At 45.4% G+C, this 23,491-nt stretch overlaps 1 protein-coding gene across 1 annotated transcript in view; it reads right to left on the bottom strand.

Moving 5' to 3' along the window:
• LOC310865572 (zinc finger matrin-type protein 4) overlaps positions 1-23,491 on the bottom strand; it is a 97,463-nt gene that overhangs the window by 70,748 nt on the left and 3,224 nt on the right. The window contains exon 2 of the mRNA XM_083774741.1: positions 4,780-4,896. Within this exon, the coding sequence (XP_083630867.1) occupies positions 4,780-4,896 (117 nt within the window). The remainder of the gene's footprint in view (positions 1-4,779; positions 4,897-23,491) is intronic.

Here is a 23,491-nt window from a genome sequence, read left to right as displayed (position 1 = left end):
GATATACAATCTACAGCAAATGTGTAGATTTGCCATTTTTGACACTGGAGTATGACGAGTTAAGTAGGGCATTCCGTTCGCATACAGAAATGAAAGGCGACGATACATGGATGTATGCATACTAATGTGTAAAATACAGTTCCCGAGGAAGAATCCTGCACGTTATGATGAGCTGTTATTAATATGGGATGTTACTGCTCCACTGGCTCCATTGGATCCTGTCCCCCTGTTCCTTACAGGCCTTTTCTGCACTTGTCATGCTGCCTTAATACACTTCAGCTGTATGTACGTGTGCGTGCGTGTGCGTGTGCGTGTGCGTGTGTGTGTGTGTGTGTGTGTGTGTGTGCGCGCTCGGGTGCATGTGTGTGTCACACATTATCGACCCGAGCGACTCCGTCGCCCTGGGCCAAGGTACTCTTCAGTCAGTTCACATGTCACAGTGATGACGATCGTGGGGGTTGATGGAGGGGATGAACTGTCCATCTCTCACATGAAGTCGATAAGGCGGGTTGATGTCTCTCCTCCCTCCATCCCTCCCTCACCTTCTCGCCCCTCTCTTCTCCGACCTGTCCCCAATCCTGTTCTTCATCACTGATCCATTAGGTTTGACTTCCTCATCCTCCTCTCCATTGTCATCAGTACATTGCTTTCCATCCTGTCTGGGACTATACGTAGTGTAGAATGTGTTTAAGGAAGCGTCATCTACGGCAGTGATTTTCAAACCATTTTCCTATCAAGGTCCATTATGTATTCGGGCATTTGAGCCACGGACCACCAATTGATGAGATTTAAGCCTCTCAGTCCCTCTCAGTCCCAAAATATATTATAAGATTTTGTCCTTTTATTTAAATTTATTTTCAATTTTGACGTCTCACATAGCCTACTACGTGCAGGATCCCGTGATACATGCGCGAGACACAGGACGTCTCTCGCTCTCCTCTCTCTCTCTCCGCGCACACACACAGGAATACACAGGGCGAAATGGTGTGAGACAGGACTCGAGTCAGGACCATAGACTGTAAAAAATATGGACAAAGCGTTCCCCGGGTCTAACATGAACGTAAAATGAAGCCTGTAATGATATGCTAATTCCTGATGTAAGTCGCCATCTTTTGGTACCAGCTGGCCATTGGCTGGCTCCGTTTTGTACCAGCTGGTCATTGGCTGCCCAGACAACGAGGCGGGACTTCCCCCCTTCTTCTCCGTTGGTTTTTATTTTGACTCGAGTGGGAGGAGAAGACTCTTGAGTGGGAGGGGAATCCCGATCATAGACTGTAACGGTAGCCACGCCCCTCAGAACATACGCGACTTTATGGTCATTTTTTTAATTAATGGGACCATAATTTTCCAAAAAGAATATTATGACATTAGAAATGAGACTTTAAACTAGTGACTGGAAGAAGAAAGTATTCATGACCATGTTTATTAAGGTAATACAGTCTAGGTCAGGGGTCGGCAACCGGCGGCTCAAGAGCCGCTTGCGGCTCTTGAGCACTCCCCTAGTGGCTCCCTGTAGCATTACAAAAAAATCTATGAAAATGTATAATGTTTATTTTTTCACATTTTTATTTTTCATTTATGGTTTCTGTAGGAGGCCAAACGTGACAGAAACATTCTTAAGTTTCCCAATTTTGTAAAAATGTGTAGAATAAATATTATGATGGATTGTCTGTATGCTTAATCTGCAGTAGGCTATAGCCCTGAAACATGACTGTCAGTCATGACGCAACAGCAGCCTGTTTTACGCAATCGCAGTCCATAAACATTCCGATTTAAAATATAAAGTCCTCGACACATGTGCCACGGGAGTTAGAAATTTGCTGGTACAGCGATTAGCATTGCTGCATCCCGCGTTGTTTAATAAAAAGCATTTTTATCCGAGCGCCCCTTTTCTCAAACGGGGTTGGGAAACAGTTGCACACCGGGTGGGGGCGCGTAGTTGAAAGCCAATGGCAAAATAACAGCTCGGATAAAAAAGCTTTTTATTAAACAACGCGGGATGCAGCAATGCTAATCGCTGTACCAGCAACATTCTAACACCCGTGGCACATGTGGCGAGTACTTTATATTTGGAATCTGAATGTTTATGTACACGTTTACAATGTAAATGTAGCGATTGCGTAAAACAGGCTGCAGTTGCATGACGCACCATGGCTAAATCTGCAGTGACAAACTATCAAACAATAAATAAAACGTGGCAAGCCATTCACAGACGGAAAACATGGAATGCTCTTCCAGACAATTATGTGAACATGAAGAAACTCGCATCTGGAGTATTATCCATCTTTGGATCAACGTACTTTTGTGAGCAGATATTCTCAAACATGAACTACATTAAATCCAAATACCGCACACGCCTCACCGATGAGAGCTTGCAATCGTGTGTGAAGATTAAAGTGACATTTTACGTGCCCAATGTTGAGAAGCTCTCCAGCGATGTCCACACACAGAAATCACATTAAACGGGTAAGAACACAATGCAAAAAACATGGCATAATAATGGAGGGTGCGGTGCGTTGACTGCGTTCGGAAATGCGCACCGCGGGAGCGCACTCGCCTATTAGTTTGCATTGCACAGTGCACTCAGTGCGCTATTTCCGAACGGGCTTAAACCATAGCGCACTTTTTATTTTGATAGATAGGCTAATATCCACTTGCAGCCCTGTTGTCTTCATTATATAAGCATTTTAAGGCTTAAAAATCTTTTGCGGCTCCAGGTAGATTTTGAATTAATTTTTTTGGTTGAAAATGGCTCATTCAACATCTTGGGTTGCCGACCCCTGGTCTAGGTGAAGTTGGGCCAAAATACATGGGCCTCTATGGAGCTATGGGGCTTTTTGGGTCCAGTCCAGCGCCACAACAGGCCATTATATGAACTACCGATTTCAAATGAGGCTTCACGAAATATCTGGCTGACTGCCCCCCTGGTCAGGACGCTAATCTTAAATAATTCCGTCTCTCTGTGTGTGCGCATGCGGTTTTATCAACATTATTCAAGTAAGATGCGCTGCTATTTAACAGCAATATTAGGCTAATATTTTATGACACGTTGATTTACCCACAGAATGAGGTTATATATTATCTATCGATACAGACAGGCAGACATTCTGTCTTCACAGACACAGCTGTCCTGTGCTCTCTCTTCTCGGGTGTTCATACTGCATGATGTCCGGGACGGCGAGAGAGTCAAATATCAAACCTGCTAGATATTCATAAATGCTCGGGAAGGAATCGGCGGCATCGCAGAGCCTTTCACAAACAGCGAGCAAAACCTTTGAGATCAAAGCCCAATAATCTTGCATCAGATCGGGGGGGGGGGGGGGGGGTTTGGCTGCGAGCGCCATAAAAGCTCCCCGACAGCATAATCGGAGCAAATATCGTGCAGTGTGTATAGGGGGCCTTAGCTGAGAGAGATGAAGCAGGGACCCCCATTATATATTGTAATTGTGTTGACAGCACCGCATTCAATGTTGTGTAAATTAATGTTTTGAATGGATTCATCGTAATGTGTATTTTAAGACATTTAATCACTTAAACCTTCAATACTTTTTTCCACTCTCCAGTCTACACCAAACCAAAAATAGAAGATCTACAAGCTCACACAACGTCTCAATAGGTGATCTGCCCAATGCGCTGCGAGCTTGTCGATTTGTTTGGTGCATTACACGTTTTCTGCTATTATGTAGTCTGTAGTCCACCTCTCAGCAGTGAGTGGTTTAATGAGTCGTCGTTAAATGATCAGTATCCTGCATAATTCAACATGTACCGTATTGGGTGTGTGTGTGTGTGTGTGTGTGTGTGTGTGTGTGTGTGTGTGTGTGTGTGTGTGTGTGTGTGTGTGTGTGTGTGTGTGTGTGTGTGTGTGTGTGTGTGTGTGTGTGTGTGTGTGTGTGTGTGTGTGTGTGTGTGTGTGTGTGTGTGTGTGTGTGTGTGTGTGTGTGTGTGTGTGCGCGCGCGCGTATGCGTGCGTGCATGAACTGGCGTGGTTGCTCACATACATTGCATTGAGGCCCTCGCTGATTAGCAATGAAGCTAATGAGAATAAAGTCCTTGTCTGGAAATGGGTGCAAGGCCGTGTGTGTGTGTGTGTGTGTGAGTCATGTTTATCTCTCCCACTGCAGCATTCATATTCTATGTATAATGTATGAGCGCCGTTATGAATGGCACAGGCACAAATTGGTAAAAATAGACCTAATGCTTGACAGAACGTGAACAATAGTGTAGCTTGTCAATCGTTCCTGGAAAACAGAGATTGTCGTGTGGTGTTTGTGTGTGTGTAGAATGTGAGGAAAGTATTGGAAAGTGAAGACATTCCGTAGGGGTTCAGGGTACGTTTTATAGGTTGATATGTAGAGGTTAGAAAGTGTTACATGTACAGTTATGTTTAGATATCACTGCTCTGACTTATATATATTCTTGTCAATTATCTTTTGTGAGTTTATGCCTACTGTACTGTATGTCTAATCATGGCTGAACATTGAAGAGGGTTCGGGGGAAGGGAAGAACGCACAACGACAATACTGTTAATATACAGTATGTTGCTTTGACTTGTATATGTTGAATTGTAATGACAACCACAAATGTGAAATCAAACCTCAAAGGTCCTCAAGGGTAAAGTAATGGCTAATGTATACATGGTTGCACGCTGATATCGCACACTGAAAACATCCGATCTACAAGCTCACAACCCATCACGATGTAGCCTGAATGTGTGTGTGTGTGTGTGTGTGTGTGTGTGTGTGTGTGTGTACTGTGTAGTCAGACCATAGTAGTACTCACCTCATAATGTGCAGTGCGCTGAGACTCCGAGATTAGCTGAGCATTACAGATGTTACAGTAGCTTTCTGTGAAGAGCCCCCCCTCCACAACTCCAGCAGACTTCATCTTCATCTGGACCTGCACACACACACACACACACACACACGCACACACACGATCGATTAATAAAAGTAATGTTATATTATCGTTGGAATGTTTAGACTGTGCACATGCAGTGCCCACAGGTTGAGAATCACTGGAATGGAATCAAATTCCAGTAGATCAAATAAATAAATAAACACGGCCCACATCAGAGCTGCATGGTTATGCAATAATCTCATCTTCATTTAACAGTAGCCTACTTCTGGGATGTAAGATTAATCATGACAGTTCAGCCCAGATGGGATATCCTCTCTGTGTCAGAACCCTGCGTGGCCTTCCACTGTAGCCTGAGTCTGGGGGAAAGAGAGCGCCTGAGGCGTCCCACCTTAAGCACCTGCTCTTTATTTATGGCGGGGTGCGTATGACGGAACACTGTCAACCTCGCCGATGATCCCGTCTCAAAAAGAAATAAAATAAAATCTCCCAGTCAGCCGACGGTGGATCAAAACGTTATAGCACAGGTACCTCATAAATCACCGTTGTGATGGCGACCTTAAGTTACATGCAAGCGAAGCAAACCACTTTGTCCAAGTTCCTCCGCGTAAGATGTTCACGTTAACGCACAGTCACACTCACGCAGCAGTTTCTAAGCATCGCAGGCACACTGGCCTCTATACCACATAAAGATGATTACGTTAACACACAGTCACACTCACACAGCAGTTTCTAAGCATCGCAGGCACACACTGGCCTCTATACCACATAAAGATGACGTCCTTCTGGGAGTGGTACAGGAATCTGCAACGGTGTGGGATTACGTTATCGGTGTTCAGCTGTTGAAGTGTTCCCAGTAACACTGGCTAGAATGCAGCGTCTTTAAAAGCTCTAAGGCATTGGGCTTGCCAAGGCAGTAAAACCACTGAGACCTAAGCATCCCACAGGGAGCTGCAACCGCAGCTTCTTAACAAGCTGGTAGCCATGTTGTCTTTCTGTTTTATACTGGAGCACTGAGCACCATAACAGAAGGTCTAATGATGAGGGGCGGGGGGGAGGTCTTTCGATTTTCTGTGCTTTTCATTTTGCGTTCCCCATCGCTGCTGCTGCTGCTGCTGCGATGGAGTTAGGATGAGTAACAAGTCCACAGAAAAGCTGGCATAGATCCCAGCCCGAGGGAAGACAGAGGAATAATGCGTGGTACTTTAGGTCACGTCCCAGTCCTGCGAGCAGCGTGCCCTGGGAGAATAAGGCCCCTTATGGAGATGTGGGGACATAATGCTCTGAAATCCTTATGTTCAGACAGGAGCCACTCTGTGCTGTCTGTGCTGTTAAGGAAAGGCAGCAATTGGTATTCGTTTTGTCAGGGTCACTTTCTTTTTTAAACAAATTGCAAGGCAAGCAAACACACATGCTAATGCACACACACGCACGCACTCACGCACACAAATGCACGCACAGTCAAACACACACATGCACGCACACGCACACACATACACACACACACACACACACTATGCAATTACCCTTGTCTGTTCTGGTGCTTCTCTCACTACACTCAGGACCTTCTAATGAGCCGCTAGCACGCTGTATAGGAGCTCAGTGTTGAACACTGAGAAGAAATTAAATTACACCACAGATGAGGAACAAGAGACTTTATACTATCATTATCTCTTCCACCAAGTCGTTTGTCATGTTGCTCCAGATGGCTATAGACGCTGGTCTGTTTGCTTACCAAAGTGTTTGGTTCTTTAACATGGCGAGACGTGTACAGCACCCAAACAGTGGGTTTTTGTCCCAAGACATGTACAGCACCCAAACAGAACCCAAACAGTGGGTCGCGGACACATTCTTATGTGTCCCTTTATTGTTTTGTTTCCTACATTTTGTTTTTAATTGTTATTATTTCAAAACATTTTCAAAAAACATTCCCAAAAAAGCTAAACGGAAAATGTTTAAGAAGCAGTGAAAATAGCCGCCGGGGCGCAATGTGATGCGTTGTGAGCTATTTCCACTAGTTTGGATCCCCTGCAAAACATTGGTTTTCTCTTTTGGGTCACAGGCTAAAGGGTTTAACCTCTGGTGTACCGCATGGTCCAGGATGGGGTGGATGTAAGTCGGGTGTATTTGCTGTTGTCTCTGTAAGGATCCTTCCGTTCTATCGATTGACACCTCTCACATCAGCGGAGCAAGAACATCTAATCAACTGTATAATCTTCAATCTAATTAAAAAGTATCACGATGACTGGAGAGATGTCCCTAATCTAGCTAATATCTGCGCTACCTCTGTGATTATTACACGCGGTGTGGCAGATGTCGACTAATTGATGGAGGCAATCTGTCTGCATTGATTAACGCAATGACGGGCCCAACTGAGCTAAGTGAGCTCGATATGGAATGCAGAGAGGGGTGGGGCTCATACACTTAAGCCATTTAGACCTGAGGCCGATTTTAAAAAGGCTTCTAAAGCCTAACAGTTTTCTGAAAAACCTATATATGTTTCTATGTCAGTGGTGCTCAACGGTTCTCATGTTAAGGACCCCCAGAATTATCTGTATTTGGCTGAAAATAAAGATTTGAGTTAAAAACGTAAAATAGCAGATCTACAAGCTCTACAAATATACAGTATGAGCTTGTAGATCTGCTACTTTTCAATAGCTAAAGTATAACATAATGCTTGAAACACCAGAAGGGGTTCCCGTCCTGAATAGGTTAATGTAATATGATATCATCCTAAGATTTATGGGTCGTAAAGAAAATACACTGATCAATCACAAAATCAGTGCGTCAGACTCGCCTATATGGAGCTGTTGATGCATTGATCATTTTGTGACATCACCATGATTGATAGGTATCTGTATTCTGTACACACTACTGCGCTGTATTGTTAGGGTGGGCGATGGGGGGGGGGGGGGGGGGGAGCATGTGTCTTTTTAAGCTGGCATATACTCAACGTAGAGTCTGGGACCCTCAGGGCTCATTGTGGGGGTAACAAATGTGCACTTGTACAGTCTCGGAGTTAAATGAACACTAAGGGATTTGCGATGACAATTTGGGATGACAATTGTATTATATGGGGACCCTTGAAATGAGTATAATCTAAACAAATCCCTCTTAATTGTATCTCAATTGTACTGGCGTTGTTGTGAGTGCTGGAGAACTGGGGAACTAAATGACTAAGGTCACATTCATACCAGAGAGCTTTGCTGCGATTAAAACGAATCCTGCTGTGCATTTTCAGAAAGTGCACTTCGTTTGGCAGGTGTGAAGGCTCATTTGAATCGTAATGCGTATCAAAGAACCGCATTACACTGCAAAAACGGGGGTTTCGCTTCGCTTCCAATCGCACTTGATTACGATTCGGTGCAGGTGTGAATGCAATCCGCAGTAAATAAAGGAAATGAAGCAAACAATGTGGCGGGTGAGGAGCTGAACACAGTTGGAGACGGAGAAGGCATATTTTACGCAGCGCAAAGATGTCCCGTTACCGTGGATAGATGTGGTCGAATGAGGAGACTGAAGCCCTGATCGAAATGAGGACGAGTACATTAATCAATTGCTTAAGAAAACACATAAACACTGCAGTGCGGTGTAATAGTATTATAGCCTACAGAATATTCTGTCTGTCTGTCTGTGCGTGCCGTAAACATGGAGTGCTGTCACTGTGTGTGTGGGGAGTAGGAACTTTCATCTCAATAAACGTATAAACATTTTGCGCTGCTGTCTGTTAAATCAGTGCGCTCAGCGCTGTGCCTCCATGCCCAAAAGAACAGTGTGTGGCTGCGTGCGTATAGTGAGAGAGCGAGAGAGGGGGGAGGGGTCCAGTCACAGACGGCACGACACATGCACGTTATGAGTATAATTTTATCACCATAGATTTCACTGTGTAGGCTAGTTTATGAATGGAACACATTGATAAAGGTCCCCCCTGCTGCGTTTCCAATTGCTGCGGATGACAGTGTGAAGGCAAACCGCAGCAAATTAATTATGCAAGAATCCCAAATTCTCCGCCCATACGCATTGAGTCTACCGAAGTATTAGGTGAGAATGTGACCTAAGTGTGGATGACAGATGGCAACTGGCAGGAATACCACAAGCGAGTCATGTAAGACCACGGACAAACCTGGGCGAGCGGAAAAGATAAACATGGTGTTATGCTATGTTTATGTTATGCTTTAGCTATTGAAAAATAGCAGATCTACAAGCTCATAGCGCTACGAGCTTGTAGGTCTGCTATTTTTGAAAAATCGTGAAAATGTGCCTCAAATTTTGAATATATCTTTTCAGAACGAATGTTTTTTTACTCAAATCTTTGCTTCTGGAGGGTCCCTGGAACAACATATTTTCAGATGGGGGTCTCGGAGGCCAATTACAGATCATTTTTTCAGGCCTAAATGCGTTAACAGGGCTGCATGGGTGACGCTTCTGAAATGTCACCGCGAGGGCCGTGCGACATGGCATGCGCCACGGTGCCATGCAGCGAAGGCATAAGATTCCTTCTAGGTTATCTGTGGAAATTTGACAGAATAAGCAATCACGCAGCACGGATGCGTGCCACGTCGCATTCCAAGCTTGCGTGCGAGCCACCATGGGGTGCAGGCTCAATTAGATGGGTGCGTGCACACTAGGAGACGAGTCGGAGCAGGAGCACAGACGCCTGAGGTGTCTGGGGACGGAATGAACCTCGCAGGGAATCTCGGCACGCGTTTCACTCGGATGTGTTTGAAGACAGAGAGAGAGATTCACTGAAATCCCGGCTTCTGGCTCATTATTTATTAAGCAGCAATTGGGTCGTGCCGAGTTGGGACGTGCACCTTCGTTGTTTGCCGCTGTCTTCCCTCACCAGTATAATGTAAATGGCTCTATATGTCTGCGAGGTTTTGCATCCCTGTCTGAATGCCTCCCTTCAATATAATGCATATATTATGGACCTATAGCCAGGGCTCTAGCAGGTTTTGTTTGTTAGCTTATCAGTGTGAAATCACTGTAGTGATTGATTGCTAAAGTATACCAGTAAGACACCCTGAGGGTGAGAAGCGTGCACGCATCCGCCTGGGTAACGGCAGACTGCTGGGCGAGTGCTGGCGTTTTGACATGGGGGGTCAGATCAACATATGGAATGAATTCTGTACTGGCCATATATGGAGCGTGTCCTGAGTGTACAGGGTTTGATGAGGTAAGATCAACATATGGAATGTCGGAACATGTCAACTCCATAAATGGAGATCTAAGGGTTTGAGGTCAGATGTAGAGTTGCTGGCTGGCTCCATATATGCAGATCTAGGTGATGATCCAGTCTTCTCCATGTATGGTTATCCAGGGTTAGATGAGGTCAGTGTCGTGATCTTCATATATGGAGATGGCCATATATTCGTGATGTGTCATGAGGCGTGACCATATAATATGAAGGTGTGATGTCATGGGCGTGACCATATATGGAGGCATGATGTCACGAGGCATGATGTCACGAGGCGTGACCATATATGGAGGTGTGATGTTACGAGACGTGACCATATATGGAGGTGTGATGTCACGAGGCGTGACCATATATGGAGGTGTGATGTCATGAGGGGTGACCATATATGGAGGCGTGATGTCACGAGGTGTAATGTCATGATGCCTGCCCATATATGGACTGGAGGTGTGATGTCACGAGGCGTGATGTCATGATGCGTGACACTATATGGTGGTGTGATGTCACAAGGCGTGGCCATATTTGGAGGTGTGACGTGACACACGGAAATACAGGTTTTCATAGTAAATGTGACCTATGGTCTAAAAAAACAATGTTAAATTGATATAGTCGTAGGCTACATATTGTTTTTGTGGGTCTACTGTATATACCCACATTGGAGAGGGGACATGTTCTGACAGTGATATACTGTACCTGTCCTGTCCTGGTGGTAACTGGTCTGTTTTCGTACAACTGGCCCTAAACTGTGAATGAAATATGAATAGGTTGGTAATACACAGAGTGCACAGCAGGTAGGCAGCAGTGGACTGGATAGGGGCTCTCTCGTATGGTATACGATCGATAGATGTGCACAGCTACACAGTAAAACACCGGTTAATGTATCCACTTGTAACTCTGATTAACACTGAGGACTGAGGAAAGAGTGCTCTATACTTCTGCAGGGAGAGAGACCAAGAGTGAAAGACAGAGAGACAGAGTTATTCAGAGACAGACACACAGAGAGAGAGAGAGAGAGAGAGAGAGTCAGAGTTACAAAATCAGAGAGAGAGCGGGCCAGCGAGTGAGAGCGAGCGATACAGTGAGCGAGATAACGGCAGGTGGTTTAAGGGCAGCCGGGATCCTTTTACAGTAAGTGCTCTCGTCTCTCCCTGTCCATCTCTGGTCCGTCAGTAAAGGCAGACCACTGTGAAAGCGGTCACACTGTCCCTCTGCTCTGACCCTGACACCGGTCACACTGTCCCTCTCATCTGACCCCGACACCTGGCCACACTGTCCCTCTGCTCTGGCCCCGACACCTGGCCACACTGTCCCTCTGCTCTGGCCCCGACACCTGGCCACACTGTCCCTCTGCTCTGGCCCCGACACCGGTCACACTGTCCCTCTGCTCTGGCCCCAACACCGGTCACACTGTCCCTCTGCTCTGGCCCCGACACCTGGCCACACTGTCCCTCTCATCTGACCCCGACACCTGGCCACACTGTCCCTCTGCTCTGGCCCCGACACCGGTCACACTGTCCCTCTGCTCTGGCCCTGACACCGGTCACACTGTCCCTCTGCTCTGGCCCCGACACCGGTCACACTGTCCCTCTGCTCTGGCCCTGACACCGGTCACACTGTCCCTCTGCTCTGGCCCCGACACCGGTCACACTGTCCCTCTGCTCTGGCCCCGACACCGGTCACACTGTCCCTCTGCTCTGACCCTGACACCGGTCACACTGTCCCTCTGCTCTGACCCCGACACCGGTCACACTGTCCCTCTGCTCTGACCCCGACACCGGTCACACTGTCCCTCTGCTCTGACCCCGACACCGGTCACACTGTCCCTCTGCTCTGGCCCCGACACCGGTCACACTGTCCCTCTGCTCTGACCCCGACACCGGTCACACTGTCCCTCTGCTCTGACCCCGACACCGGTCACACTGTCCCTCTGCTCTGACCCCGACACCTGGCCACACTGTCCCTCTGCTCTGGCCCCGACACCGGTCACACTGTCCCTCTGATCTGACCCCGACACCGGTCACACTGTCCCTCTGCTCTGACCCCGACACCGGTCACACTGTCCCTCTGCTCTGACCCTGACACCGGTCACACTGTCCCTCTGATCTGACCCCGACACCGGTCACACTGTCCCTCTGCTCTGGCCCCGACACCGGTCACACTGTCCCTCTGCTCTGGCCCCGACACCGGTCACACTGTCCACCGACACCAGTCAGGGGGAGTTGTAGGTCTGGGCAACAATAAAAAAAAACACTACCCACATGCAACCCCTCTGGATGGAGGGGCTGCGTGCGTGTAGCACAGCCGGGACAGCAGGGGAGGGGCGGGTGAAAGCGGTCACACTGTCCCGCTGCTCTGGCCCGACAGAGCCATTTGTCCTGAAGTCAACCACCGCTGCCTCAGATGTATGATGACTCAGATAATGCAGCGTGCGCCATGAATTATTGACCCATCAGTGCGGGAGCCAGTTGACCTGCCCGGGAGACACACCAGCGGGAAGAACCAGAGGGAGGGGTTGGCAAGGTTAATGGTGCAGAGATAGGCCTGGATGTCTCTCTCTCTCTCTCTCTCTCTCACTCTCATTTTGAGTTTCCCCTATACAGTAATGCTTCTCTCCCTCTGTGTTGCTCTTTGCACGGTTGCGTCAACAATCATCCGGCACCAGTGGTGGAATGTAGAAATACTCTGTTACAAGTAAAAATCTGAAACAATACAATAAAATGTACTTAAAAGTACCAAAAGGAGAACGTACTCATTATGCAAATGTGACAGTTCACAAGTTTTCAAATGTACAGTATACAAATCTTTGGAATTGAAAGATCTACAAGCTCCCAATGCGTCACGATCAGATATGTAATGGAGTAGAAGTAAAAGTACTGACAATTGGAAAATGGAAATACTCCACTAAAGTAAAGTAAACAGTGCACTACTTAGTTACTTTACACCACTGTCCGGCACAACTACCTTTGTCCTACCTTTGCCAAGTCTGCTTTTTATAAGTGACTTTGGACTTATTTTTCTGCGTATAGCTTGTAAATATTGGTAGTTGTGTGCATAGATATTTAAAAAATATAGATGCCTCATTGGTCGCTGCACTTTCGTTGGAGAGACCTGTCTCCAACGGGAGGATGAAGTGAAGCGGAATCTCGGAAGGCAAGTGCTGCTGGGAAAGAGGGAGTCACGCCTCTGATTGGCCTACCGAACGTCCCCTTCCGTTCTTCCGTTTAGCTTCCACTATGCTTCGCAAGGAATCTCGGGAATGCTTACCAATGCAATCCAATCACGCATCGCCATTGCCTCCGTGTTGCCTTCCGTTGAGATACAGACGCACCAGAACCGGAAGAGGCGTCTACCTTTATATGTCTATGGTTGTGTGTGTGTGTGTGTGTGTGTGTGTGTGTGTGTGTGTGTGTGTGTGTGTGTGTGTGTGTGTGTGTGTGTGTGTGTGTGTGTGTGTGTGTGTGTGTGTGTGTGTGTGTGTGTGTGTGTGTGTGTGTGTGTGTGTGTTTTTAGTGGTGCAACCACTCCAAGGAACAGCAATGTCCGTGTTTACCTATGTGTTCACCTATGTGACGTTAATGAGCCAGTATAATGAGTACTAGTAGGTGCACTGTTGCCAGAAACAGAGAGAGAGAGGGGAGAGGGGGGGGGTACAGTACAGTACAGATTATAGTGTTTAGGAGATCAGAAATATGAATCCAGCTCCTACTGTTTGCACAGCAGGATGTCCTTTTGTATTATTCTGAATCCCTGACTCAAACATGCTGTATACACACACACACACACACACACACACACACACACACACTCTCTCTCTCTCTCTCTGAGCAATAATTACCCTTGTCTGTTTCTCTGACTACACTCATGACCTTCTAATGAGCCGCTAGCACGCTGTATAGGAGCTCAGTGTTGAACCCTGAGAAGAAACCAAATTAAAAGCACAGATGAGGAACAAGAGACGATCAATATCTCTTTCACCAACTGGTTTGTCCTGTCCCTCCCTCCACTGACAGTACACTAGCTACTACTGTACACTACTACTGTATGGTCTACTACTACTGTATGCTCTTATATGACCACTGACTGTACACTACTACTGTATGGTCTACTACTACTGTACACTACTACTGTATGCTCTTATATGCCTGATATTTGCTGCTAAGTGATGTCTTTTACTTGCTCATTTGATCACATTTGCTTTTATAGTCCGTTTATCTAACTTTTAACCAGGCCAGAAGGCCGGGAGGCGAAGATTATGTCAATAATAATAATAATAATAATAATAATCTTTATTTATATAGCACCTTTCATACATAAATAAATGGACCTGTGAAATGTGTTCCAAGGCCCAAAAGCTATTTTCCAATGGCCGAAATGTATATAGGGCTGAAGTGTTTCATGTATATTTTATAATAATAATCAAAGTAACTAGTAACTAAAGTTTTCAAATAAATGTAGTGGAGTAAAAGTACAACATTTGCCACTGAAATGTAAAGTGCAAATACCTCAAAATTGTACTTAAGTACAGTACTTTGTGTATTTACACCACTGCTGTTTGCCTATACTAAATGCAGTGCTTAATCTTTAACATCATTCCTGACAAATCCAGTTTTTGTCCCAAGACGTGTATACAGTAGGCCTACAGTACAGTATATGATGTACTGTAGACATTGCTGTGCTGTGAATGGATGTATTTCAGTGTATTTGCTGTTAAATGTGTCTGCCTGTCTGTAGCGATCCTGGGAGTTTATGGCAAAGCAACACCTCGTTCTATCGATCGTCAGCCGAGCAAGAAAGAATCCAATCCGTTTTCTAATCTCCAATCTAATTAAAAAAGTATCACGATGACTGGAGGGATGTCCTAATCTACCTAATATCTGCGCTACCTCTGATTATTACATGCGGGGTGGCAGACGGCGACTAATTAATAGAGGCAATCTGTCGGCAAGATTAATGCAATGACGGGCCCAACTGAGCTGAGAGCGGTACTGTAGAGATGGAGTGATTGCAAGGAGGGAAACAGGAAGGAGGGAGCGGGGGGGAAAGTGACAAATGTGCTGTGAGGTGTGAGTGGTGGGGAACGAAATTACTTGCGTGAATGACAGATGGTAAACGGCGGGAAACCGCAAGTGAGTCTTGCAAGGCCACTGACAAACTTGACGGGGGGAATAGAAAAACACGCAGTTACAAGCCACTCTAACAAAGCTACGCGTTTTGTTTGAGCGGTGAGCTCCACGGTGTGGAAAGTAGTGAAAATATTGCTGGTCTACAAGCTCGACTTGTAGATTGACTGTGAGCTTGTACAGTACAGTAGATGGATTTGTTTTGTTGTTATTGTTGCTTTTTCTCCTTTCCCAACTGGGGACAGTTTGGAAACCTGTTCCTTATATAGTGTATCTCATGCCCTAAATCCTATTTTTATGAACATGCTCCCCAGCATCTCTTATACTGTGCCCCGATATTGATCCACTCACAAACAGGAGCACCTGCATACACACTCACGCGTGCGTGCATGCACGCGTACACACACACACACAGACACATACACACACACACACACACACACACACACACACACACACACACACACACACACACATACATACACACACACACACACACACACACACACACACACACACACTCCCTCTGTCTTTCTTCCTGTACTACGGCCTTGAGGGCAATGATTATTCATGAGGGTCGTCGGCTAGACTTATCTACTCGTGTGGAATAAAGGCCACACTGACTAGCGTGACTGTCCTAATGTCACCTCTTCATCCCCGGTCCATATTCATGGGATAGAGAAAGCTTTCCTGAGAGATTAATAACAGTGTTCACACAAATGAAAGCTGAAAGGCTCCATATTTGTGTCTGGTCGTTCGGGTGCTTTATTTGTCCCTTTACCAAAGGCCATTTAATGGTCTGTCCATCCAGGCATGACCCAATTTTTCACCGGCACTGCAGCTCAAAGGGCTAGTATTAGTCACCTGGCTTGTTTTAGATACCTATACCTATACTATACCTATAAAGATACCCTTTATTCACAAAGGGCACTTCCTTTTTCACTCTCTCTCTGTTGTGGTGCTTTTCCTTTAAAGCCTTAATAATGATGCAAGATTTTTGGCTTCCCATCTTGAGCTTGTAGCAGTATATTGACATGGTCAAAATAGGGATGCCAGCCAGCTTGAAACTCTTAAAAGAATATGGACGCATACAGTGATTGCCAGTAACTGATGTCGTCATAAAGTATATACGGCTGGGTAATAAACTGAATAAATATAATGTATAATATATAATATAATGTAAATATAAATATAATATCTCTCTTTGGGCCATAAACTTTGGTAATAGTATTAATAGCAGATCTACATATTTGGACCACAGTAGGCTTCCATTAGAGGGTAAACGAAGCCTATATATCCAGGGTTTTCCCCGCTTAACCGAGCATGCGCGCACGCATGCGTGGCGTGTGTGTCTTTGTGAGTGTATGTTTGGAAGGGTCTGCACTCACAAGTTAAGTTAATGGTGGGAGAGAAGCATTGTGTAGTTTGGATGGATGTTATGCTGCTGTAACATATGGGTGATGTTATGCTGCTGTAACATATGGGTGATGTTATGCTGCATGACAATTTAGCTGTTGGGTTCTGTCTGTCCCATTAGCAACTAACTGCAGTGTTTTTGTTTTCTAATGTTAGCACACTATCCCAATGTTCTTGTGTGCTTCTGTGTGACATGAATTATGTAAAAAGAAACACGACAAACAATAGTTCAACTTTTGGAGGGATGCACCAGTCATTTTATCCTCCTGATTGTGCCTGACAACTCGTAAATGTATGGCCCGATGTTGAACAACGTAGGTGACAGGATGTTCGAGCACAGCAACAGTTGATAGGTAGTAGTACTGTTATAACACGAAGCCTTAAATGCCAGTGAGATGCTGCTCTGCACGGCGCTCTCTGGAAATCATCGCCACAGTACGCGGTCACGATCTACACCTGATGTCTGTAACTACAGCACAAAGCATAGGTTTGGGGTGAGCGAGGTCACTACTCACTCCTTACTGTACACTTAAAACAACTTCAACCCTCCAGAATTACACCAAAGCGCCACTGCTGCCATCAGGCGTCCGTCAGCATCACGTCATCGCCAACGCAGGGAATGTTCCCTTTTTAATCAATGAAGGGAAGCTCCACTGCCGACGGTTGTGTCAAAAACGCAACGTGAGTCACGTGACACAACACTCTCAGTGGAGCCCCGGCCTTATGGTATGTTCACACAAGCAGAAGATTCAAAGATGCAAAGATACACACCATATTTGTCGCTTTGTATACTGTGTTGCTCACATGGTCGTTGATGTCATCACGCTTGTCGGAAGAAGAAGTTCCAGAAGTGTCACTAATAAGTCCCAATAATCACGGTAAAGCCAGGCTAAAGCACACCCTCGAGTGTAATATATACATGTCTAAATCAAATATAGCAAGCTCAGCCCCTCAGAATATGGACGCTGGGGCTCAAGTGGTTAAGCTGCTCCGGTGGTGCTCAGTGTGAGGCTCTATAGGAGAGAAAGAGTGTTCTGAGAAACCTTTTGCTTCATATGAGATATACAGATTCTTGTCGGGGGGAGGGAGTTATATCTCTGTCAGAGTGTCAGCTTCTTGAACCATGAGAGATGTTGGCTGCATGCAATAGCAATGCCATTTCATTGTGTTCTTTTGTACTCATATCAATCCTACTACAGCAGACTGAATGAAGCACTAAATCCTTGAACTTGCTTGCATGAAAGTGAGCCTATAGAACACTGCTTATTTATTAATTTATTCCTTCTTTTTCTTCTTTCAATGGTGTGGCTCTGAAGGAGGCGAGAGAGAGAGAGAGAGAGAGAGAGAGAGAGAGAGAGAGAGAGAGAGAGAGAGAGAGAGAGAGAGAGAGAGAGAGAGAGAGAGAGAGAGAGAGAGAGAGAGAGAGAGAGAGAGAGAGAGAGAGAGGAGAGAAGAGAGAAGAGAGAAGAGAGAAGAGAGAAGAGAGAAGAGAGAAGAGAGAAGAGAGAAGAGAGAGAGAGAGAAGAGAGAAGAGAGAAGAGAGAAGAGAGAAGAGAGAAGAGAGAAGAGAGAGAGAGAGAAGAGAGAGAGAGACTCCGCGGAGCAATCAGGCTGGAAACGTGTCCACATTTGGAGTCCTAGATGCTTTATAGAGGGCTGACATCACATGGGACCCACACTGTTCCCGAGTGGATCTCGACTCTTGAGATCCACATGATTGGATTTTTTTTATTTGCTCACAAAAGTGATTTACACCATTTGGTCAGATGCAGAATACCTCCGCTTTTATATGTAGCGCACTCAGAACTAGGGCTGTCACCATCATGAACACTAGGGCTGTCACCATCATGAACACTCAGAGCTAGGGCTGTCACCATCATGAACACTGAGAGCTAGGGCTGTCACCATCATGAACACTCAGAGCTAGGGCTGTCACCATCATGAACACTCAGAGCTAGGGCTGTCACCATCATGAACACTCAGAGCTAGGGCTGTCACCATCATGAACACTCAGAGCTAGGGCTGTCACCATCATGAACACTGAGAGCTAGGGCTATCACCATCATGAACACTCAGAACTAGGGCTATCACCATCATGAACACTCAGAACTAGGGCTGACACCATCATGAACACTCAGAGCTAGGGCTGTCACCATCATGAACACTGAGAGCTAGGGCTATCACCATCATGAACACTCAGAACTAGGGCTGTCACCATCATGAACACTCAGAACTAGGGCTGACACCATCATGAACACTAGGGCTGTCACCATCATGAACACTCAGAACTAGGGCTGTCACCATCATGAACACTCAGAACTAGGGCTGACACCATCATGAACACTAGGGCTGTCACCATCATGAACACTCAGAACTAGGGCTGTCACCATCATGAACACTCAGAGCTAGGGCTGTCACCATCATGAACACTCAGAGCTAGGGCTGACACCATCATGAACACTCAGAACTAGGGCTGTCACCATCATGAACACTCAGAGCTAGGGCTGTCACCATCATGAACACTCAGAACTAGGGCTGTCACCATCATGAACACTCAGAGCTAGGGCTGACACCATCATGAACACTGAGAGCAAGGGCTGTCACCACCATTAACACTCAGAGCTAGGGCTATCACCATCATGAACACTAGGGCTGTCACCATCATGAACACTCAGAGCTAGGGCTGTCACCATCATGAACACTAGGGCTGTCACCATCATGAACACTCAGAGCTAGGGCTGTCACCATCATGAACACTGAGAGCTAGGGCTGTCACCATCATGAACACTGAGAGCTAGGGCTGTCACCATCATGAACACTCAGAGCTAGGGCTGTCACCATCATGAACACTCAGAGCTAGGGCTGTCACCATCATGAACACTCAGAGCTAGGGCTGTCACCATCATGAACACTCAGAGCTAGGGCTATCACCATCATGAACACTAGGGCTGACACCATCATGAACACTCAGAGCTAGGGCTGTCACCATCATGAACACTCAGAGCTAGGGCTATCACCATCATGAACACTCAGAGCTAGGGCTGTCACCATCATGAACACTCAGAACTAGGGCTGTCACCATCATGAACACTCAGAGCTAGGGCTATCACCATCATGAACACTCAGAGCTAGGGCTGTCACCATCATGAACACTCAGAACTAGGGCTATCACCATCATGAACACTGAGAGCTAGGGCTGTCACCATCATGAACACTAGGGCTGACACCATCATGAACACTCAGAGCTAGGGCTTCCGCTGTCACCATCATGAACATTGTCTTGATCATCATTGTCATATAAATAACTGTGATTAAAGATTGAATTGTGCTCTTTTCCATTGAACATTGGAGAATAAAAATAAAATGCATTTCTGTTTGGCTTTTAGGCTTTGTAAACAAAAAAGATGTAAAACTAAAGTATGCAATTGCAAATTGAAACTGACTGACTGACACAATAATCAAAATCAATACTACAGTATGCCCAAAATAGGCCACATTTTATCATTTTATACTCAACTTTCGTTTAACAAAATAGTGGAAATGTTAGAAAATAACATTTTGCAACATGGGAACTATTATGACGATTATGCAAAGATAATTGCAATTATATCAAATAATTTATATTAGGTGATTATGCAATAACTGTGACAGGTTTACTCTTAGCTACTGTACAGTACATGGTTACATCCTGGGTACGTTGATCTTGCTTTGTAGTGCTGGCCACACATCCCACATTGGTCACACGTACCCCACATTGTCTCTACACGGTTCGCATTCGATAATTACTTTTATTTATTATAGCTGACTGTGACTCATGTGAACTGTCACGTTTTGTGTTGTTTGTGTGAGGACAACAAATGTGGTTATATCCTCAAACTGCTTTTAACCTGGATCATTTGCATTTGAACTAAGCTATAAACCAAACTAAAAATCCGCCCCTGGAGTGGGTGAAGATACAGATAAGGGGGGCAAGTATATTATATGACTCCCCACTTGACGTGTGTGATCAGACTGACTGGGTTGGTCTTCTATCACAGTTGTGATAGTTGTAGGTTAAGCACATCAGGGACCCAAATGTGCTTGTGCACACTGCACACACATGTGCACAAGCACTGGCAAAGACTTTTTTCGCTCATAATGGGACGTTGGTGGGGAATGGGGAATTGCTGTTGCATTGCACAGAGAAGTCACTCATTATAAGGACCTTGGCTGCTGGCTATAGATGTTGTCATTACAATGAGCAATGCTCTGTCTCTCTGCTGCTTTCCATCGTACTTGAACACACACAAACGCATGCGCCCAAGTATGTGTGTATTTGTGCGCACGGGCGCTCGTGTGTTGGTTATGCAAACTCACTCACACATATCCTCATGGGCTCTGAGTGAATGAGGGGGGGACGGGTTTTATATTTTTCTAGAGACTTGAAAATACTTCAAAAAACAATAAGAAACAAAACAATAACAGCAGCTCCATTCTGACCAGTGGCAGTGTTCCATTCCCACTGGTACCGTACTGTTCCAGTAAACAGATACACTGGAAGACAGTATAGAGCCATAGAGCCCAGCCCTGTATACAGTGCTGTGAGCCCCCACAGGAGAGATTGAAGCCCCATTTTTACTTCATACAGTAACAGCTGATCTGCTAGCTCACAACACGTCATGGACTCTACGTGTTGAGAGCTTGCAGATCAGCTATTCTCTGCACCGCAACACATGTATGCCGTACCACGGGCATAAGTAGGGCTTTGAATCAAATTTCGATACTTTCTTGGCATTGAAATAAACCCATCAATACTACTTGATATTGAAACAAAAGAAATATTTATTTCCTGTGTTTGTACCCAATATGTTTTACAGTTACAGACAACATAATTGTGTTAAATACACTAGGTTTATCTTTCTCTCATAATTTCAATGTCTAATGTTGAAAACAAATTGCGTAAAGGTATTGTCCAGGAACCGGTATCAATGTATCAAAAAGAAACTGAACCATATCCAATTCCAGCCTATAGGCATAGGCTGAAAAGATATCAATCATTTGCTATTTATATACAAACTGGAGAGAAATATCGAAATAATTCAGCCAGAAATGATGTAATGGGTGGACAAATACTAATTAATGTGACAAATAAGTAGAGAGGATTTCCTCAACGTTTCCCTCTTATCACTCCACTGCCACGCAAACTCTTAATCTCTCTCTGTGCCTCTGACTGTCTTTCGCCCCCTCTTCATTAGTGAACTGATATAGCCACCCATGCAACCAAAACAGCTAATTACCATTATGACAATTTTCCTTTTGGTAATTAGTAAAATAAGCTCTTTATTCCACGGCACAAAAGACTGACTGCCAATTAGAACATCGTTTGGAGTCATTTCATTCAAATGCCTCCCCCTTTATCCTGGTGGCTTGAATGTGAAGCCGGGCGTAAAAATAGTGGCAGCACAATGCGCTGGAGAGTTAATGATGTGTCGTATTCTGAGGAGACATCAACACAGGTGATGTTAAACCCTGTCAATCACACACAACCTGTGTGTGTGTGTGTGTGTGTGTGTGTGTGTGTGTGTGTGTGTGTGTGTGTGTGTGTGTGTGTGTGTGTGTGTGTGTGTGTGTGTGTGTGTGTGTGTGTGTGTGTGTGCGTGTGTCTAAGGCCCGGGGGTCCCCCACAGTGTGCTAGAGGAACGGAGCAGTGCAGTGACACTTTATTAAGAAGTGAGAGTGCAGTGCCTGTGCGTACCCCTGTACGTGTGTGTGTGTGTGTGTGTGTGTGTGTGTGTGTGTGTGTGTGTGTGTGTGTGTGTGTGCGCATGTGTTGTGTCCGGCATGCTGACTCTCTCTGTATATGGTTGGTCTGACGATACAGTGAGACCAGGGTTTGAACCCCGGGAGATTACACAAGAATTAAACCACTTAAAACCTCTATATACAACAGGTAGTTCCGACCAAGCAATGTGATTGGTTGAAATAGGCTCTCTACCCGTGCTTAAACCAGCATGATGGAACACCTAACCCTGGGACTAATGACATTAAAATAATCACTCCGAAGTCCTCACCTGATCAGACCAAGAGACCATATTTAGGCACAGCTGTATGCGCCTGGCATACTGTAGGGAAAACCAAAAACAGCAGCCTGCAAGCAGCGGAGAACAACAAACAGCCAGTACCCCGTTCAGAAATTGATTATATTGTTAATTTCGATTTATTTGATGGGCTTACTTGTGATTAATGGTTGGATGAGAGGATGAGATGGAGTGTGCATTTTATAGTTTGTGGTATGACAGTATCGCACAATGAAAACAGCCAATCTACAAGCTCACAACGCGTAACCACTGTGCTGCATTGTAAGCTTGTAGATCAGTTATTTTGGCCATGCGTCACGGTCACGCGATATTGGAATTTCTCCCAGTGACTGCACCGGGCCGGCATTGACATGCAGATGTGTTGATTGGTGAGACGGTGCATCTGTGACAGGCAGCATGAGCGCTGCTATACTTTGAATCAACAGGGACTATGTCTCAGTCAAATTTACAGCAAAACATTATTTTTTATTTTGATAGTGAATTGCCCCACAATATGCATTTGATGTGTTTTGTTTTGTTGTTAACTGTTGTATAATCGCAATATTACACTCGAGGGTGTGCTTTACCATCATTATTGGCACTTGTCTTCAGTGATGCTTGCGGAACTCGACTTTGTCTCGTTCCTGACTGCATCACTTTCGTGCCAATAATCACGGTAAAGCACACCCTCGAGTGTAATATTGCTTAAATAAACCATATGCTTAGTTTACCGCAGGGCCAGCTCTGTACTTTTTCCCTCCCATTTCTTTGCCAAATATTTCCGAGCTACAAGCTCACAACTCATCACTTTGCGAGGCGTGCTGAGCGTATAGATTGAATTGCCCCATGGT

The sequence above is a fragment of the Protomyctophum parallelum genome, assembly GCF_964188405.1.
Source record: "Protomyctophum parallelum genome assembly, chromosome: 10".
Classification (NCBI taxonomy): Eukaryota; Metazoa; Chordata; class Actinopteri; order Myctophiformes; family Myctophidae; genus Protomyctophum; species Protomyctophum parallelum.
Note: the sequence above shows the minus strand (reverse complement) of the source record. Positions and strands in the feature narration are given on the sequence as shown.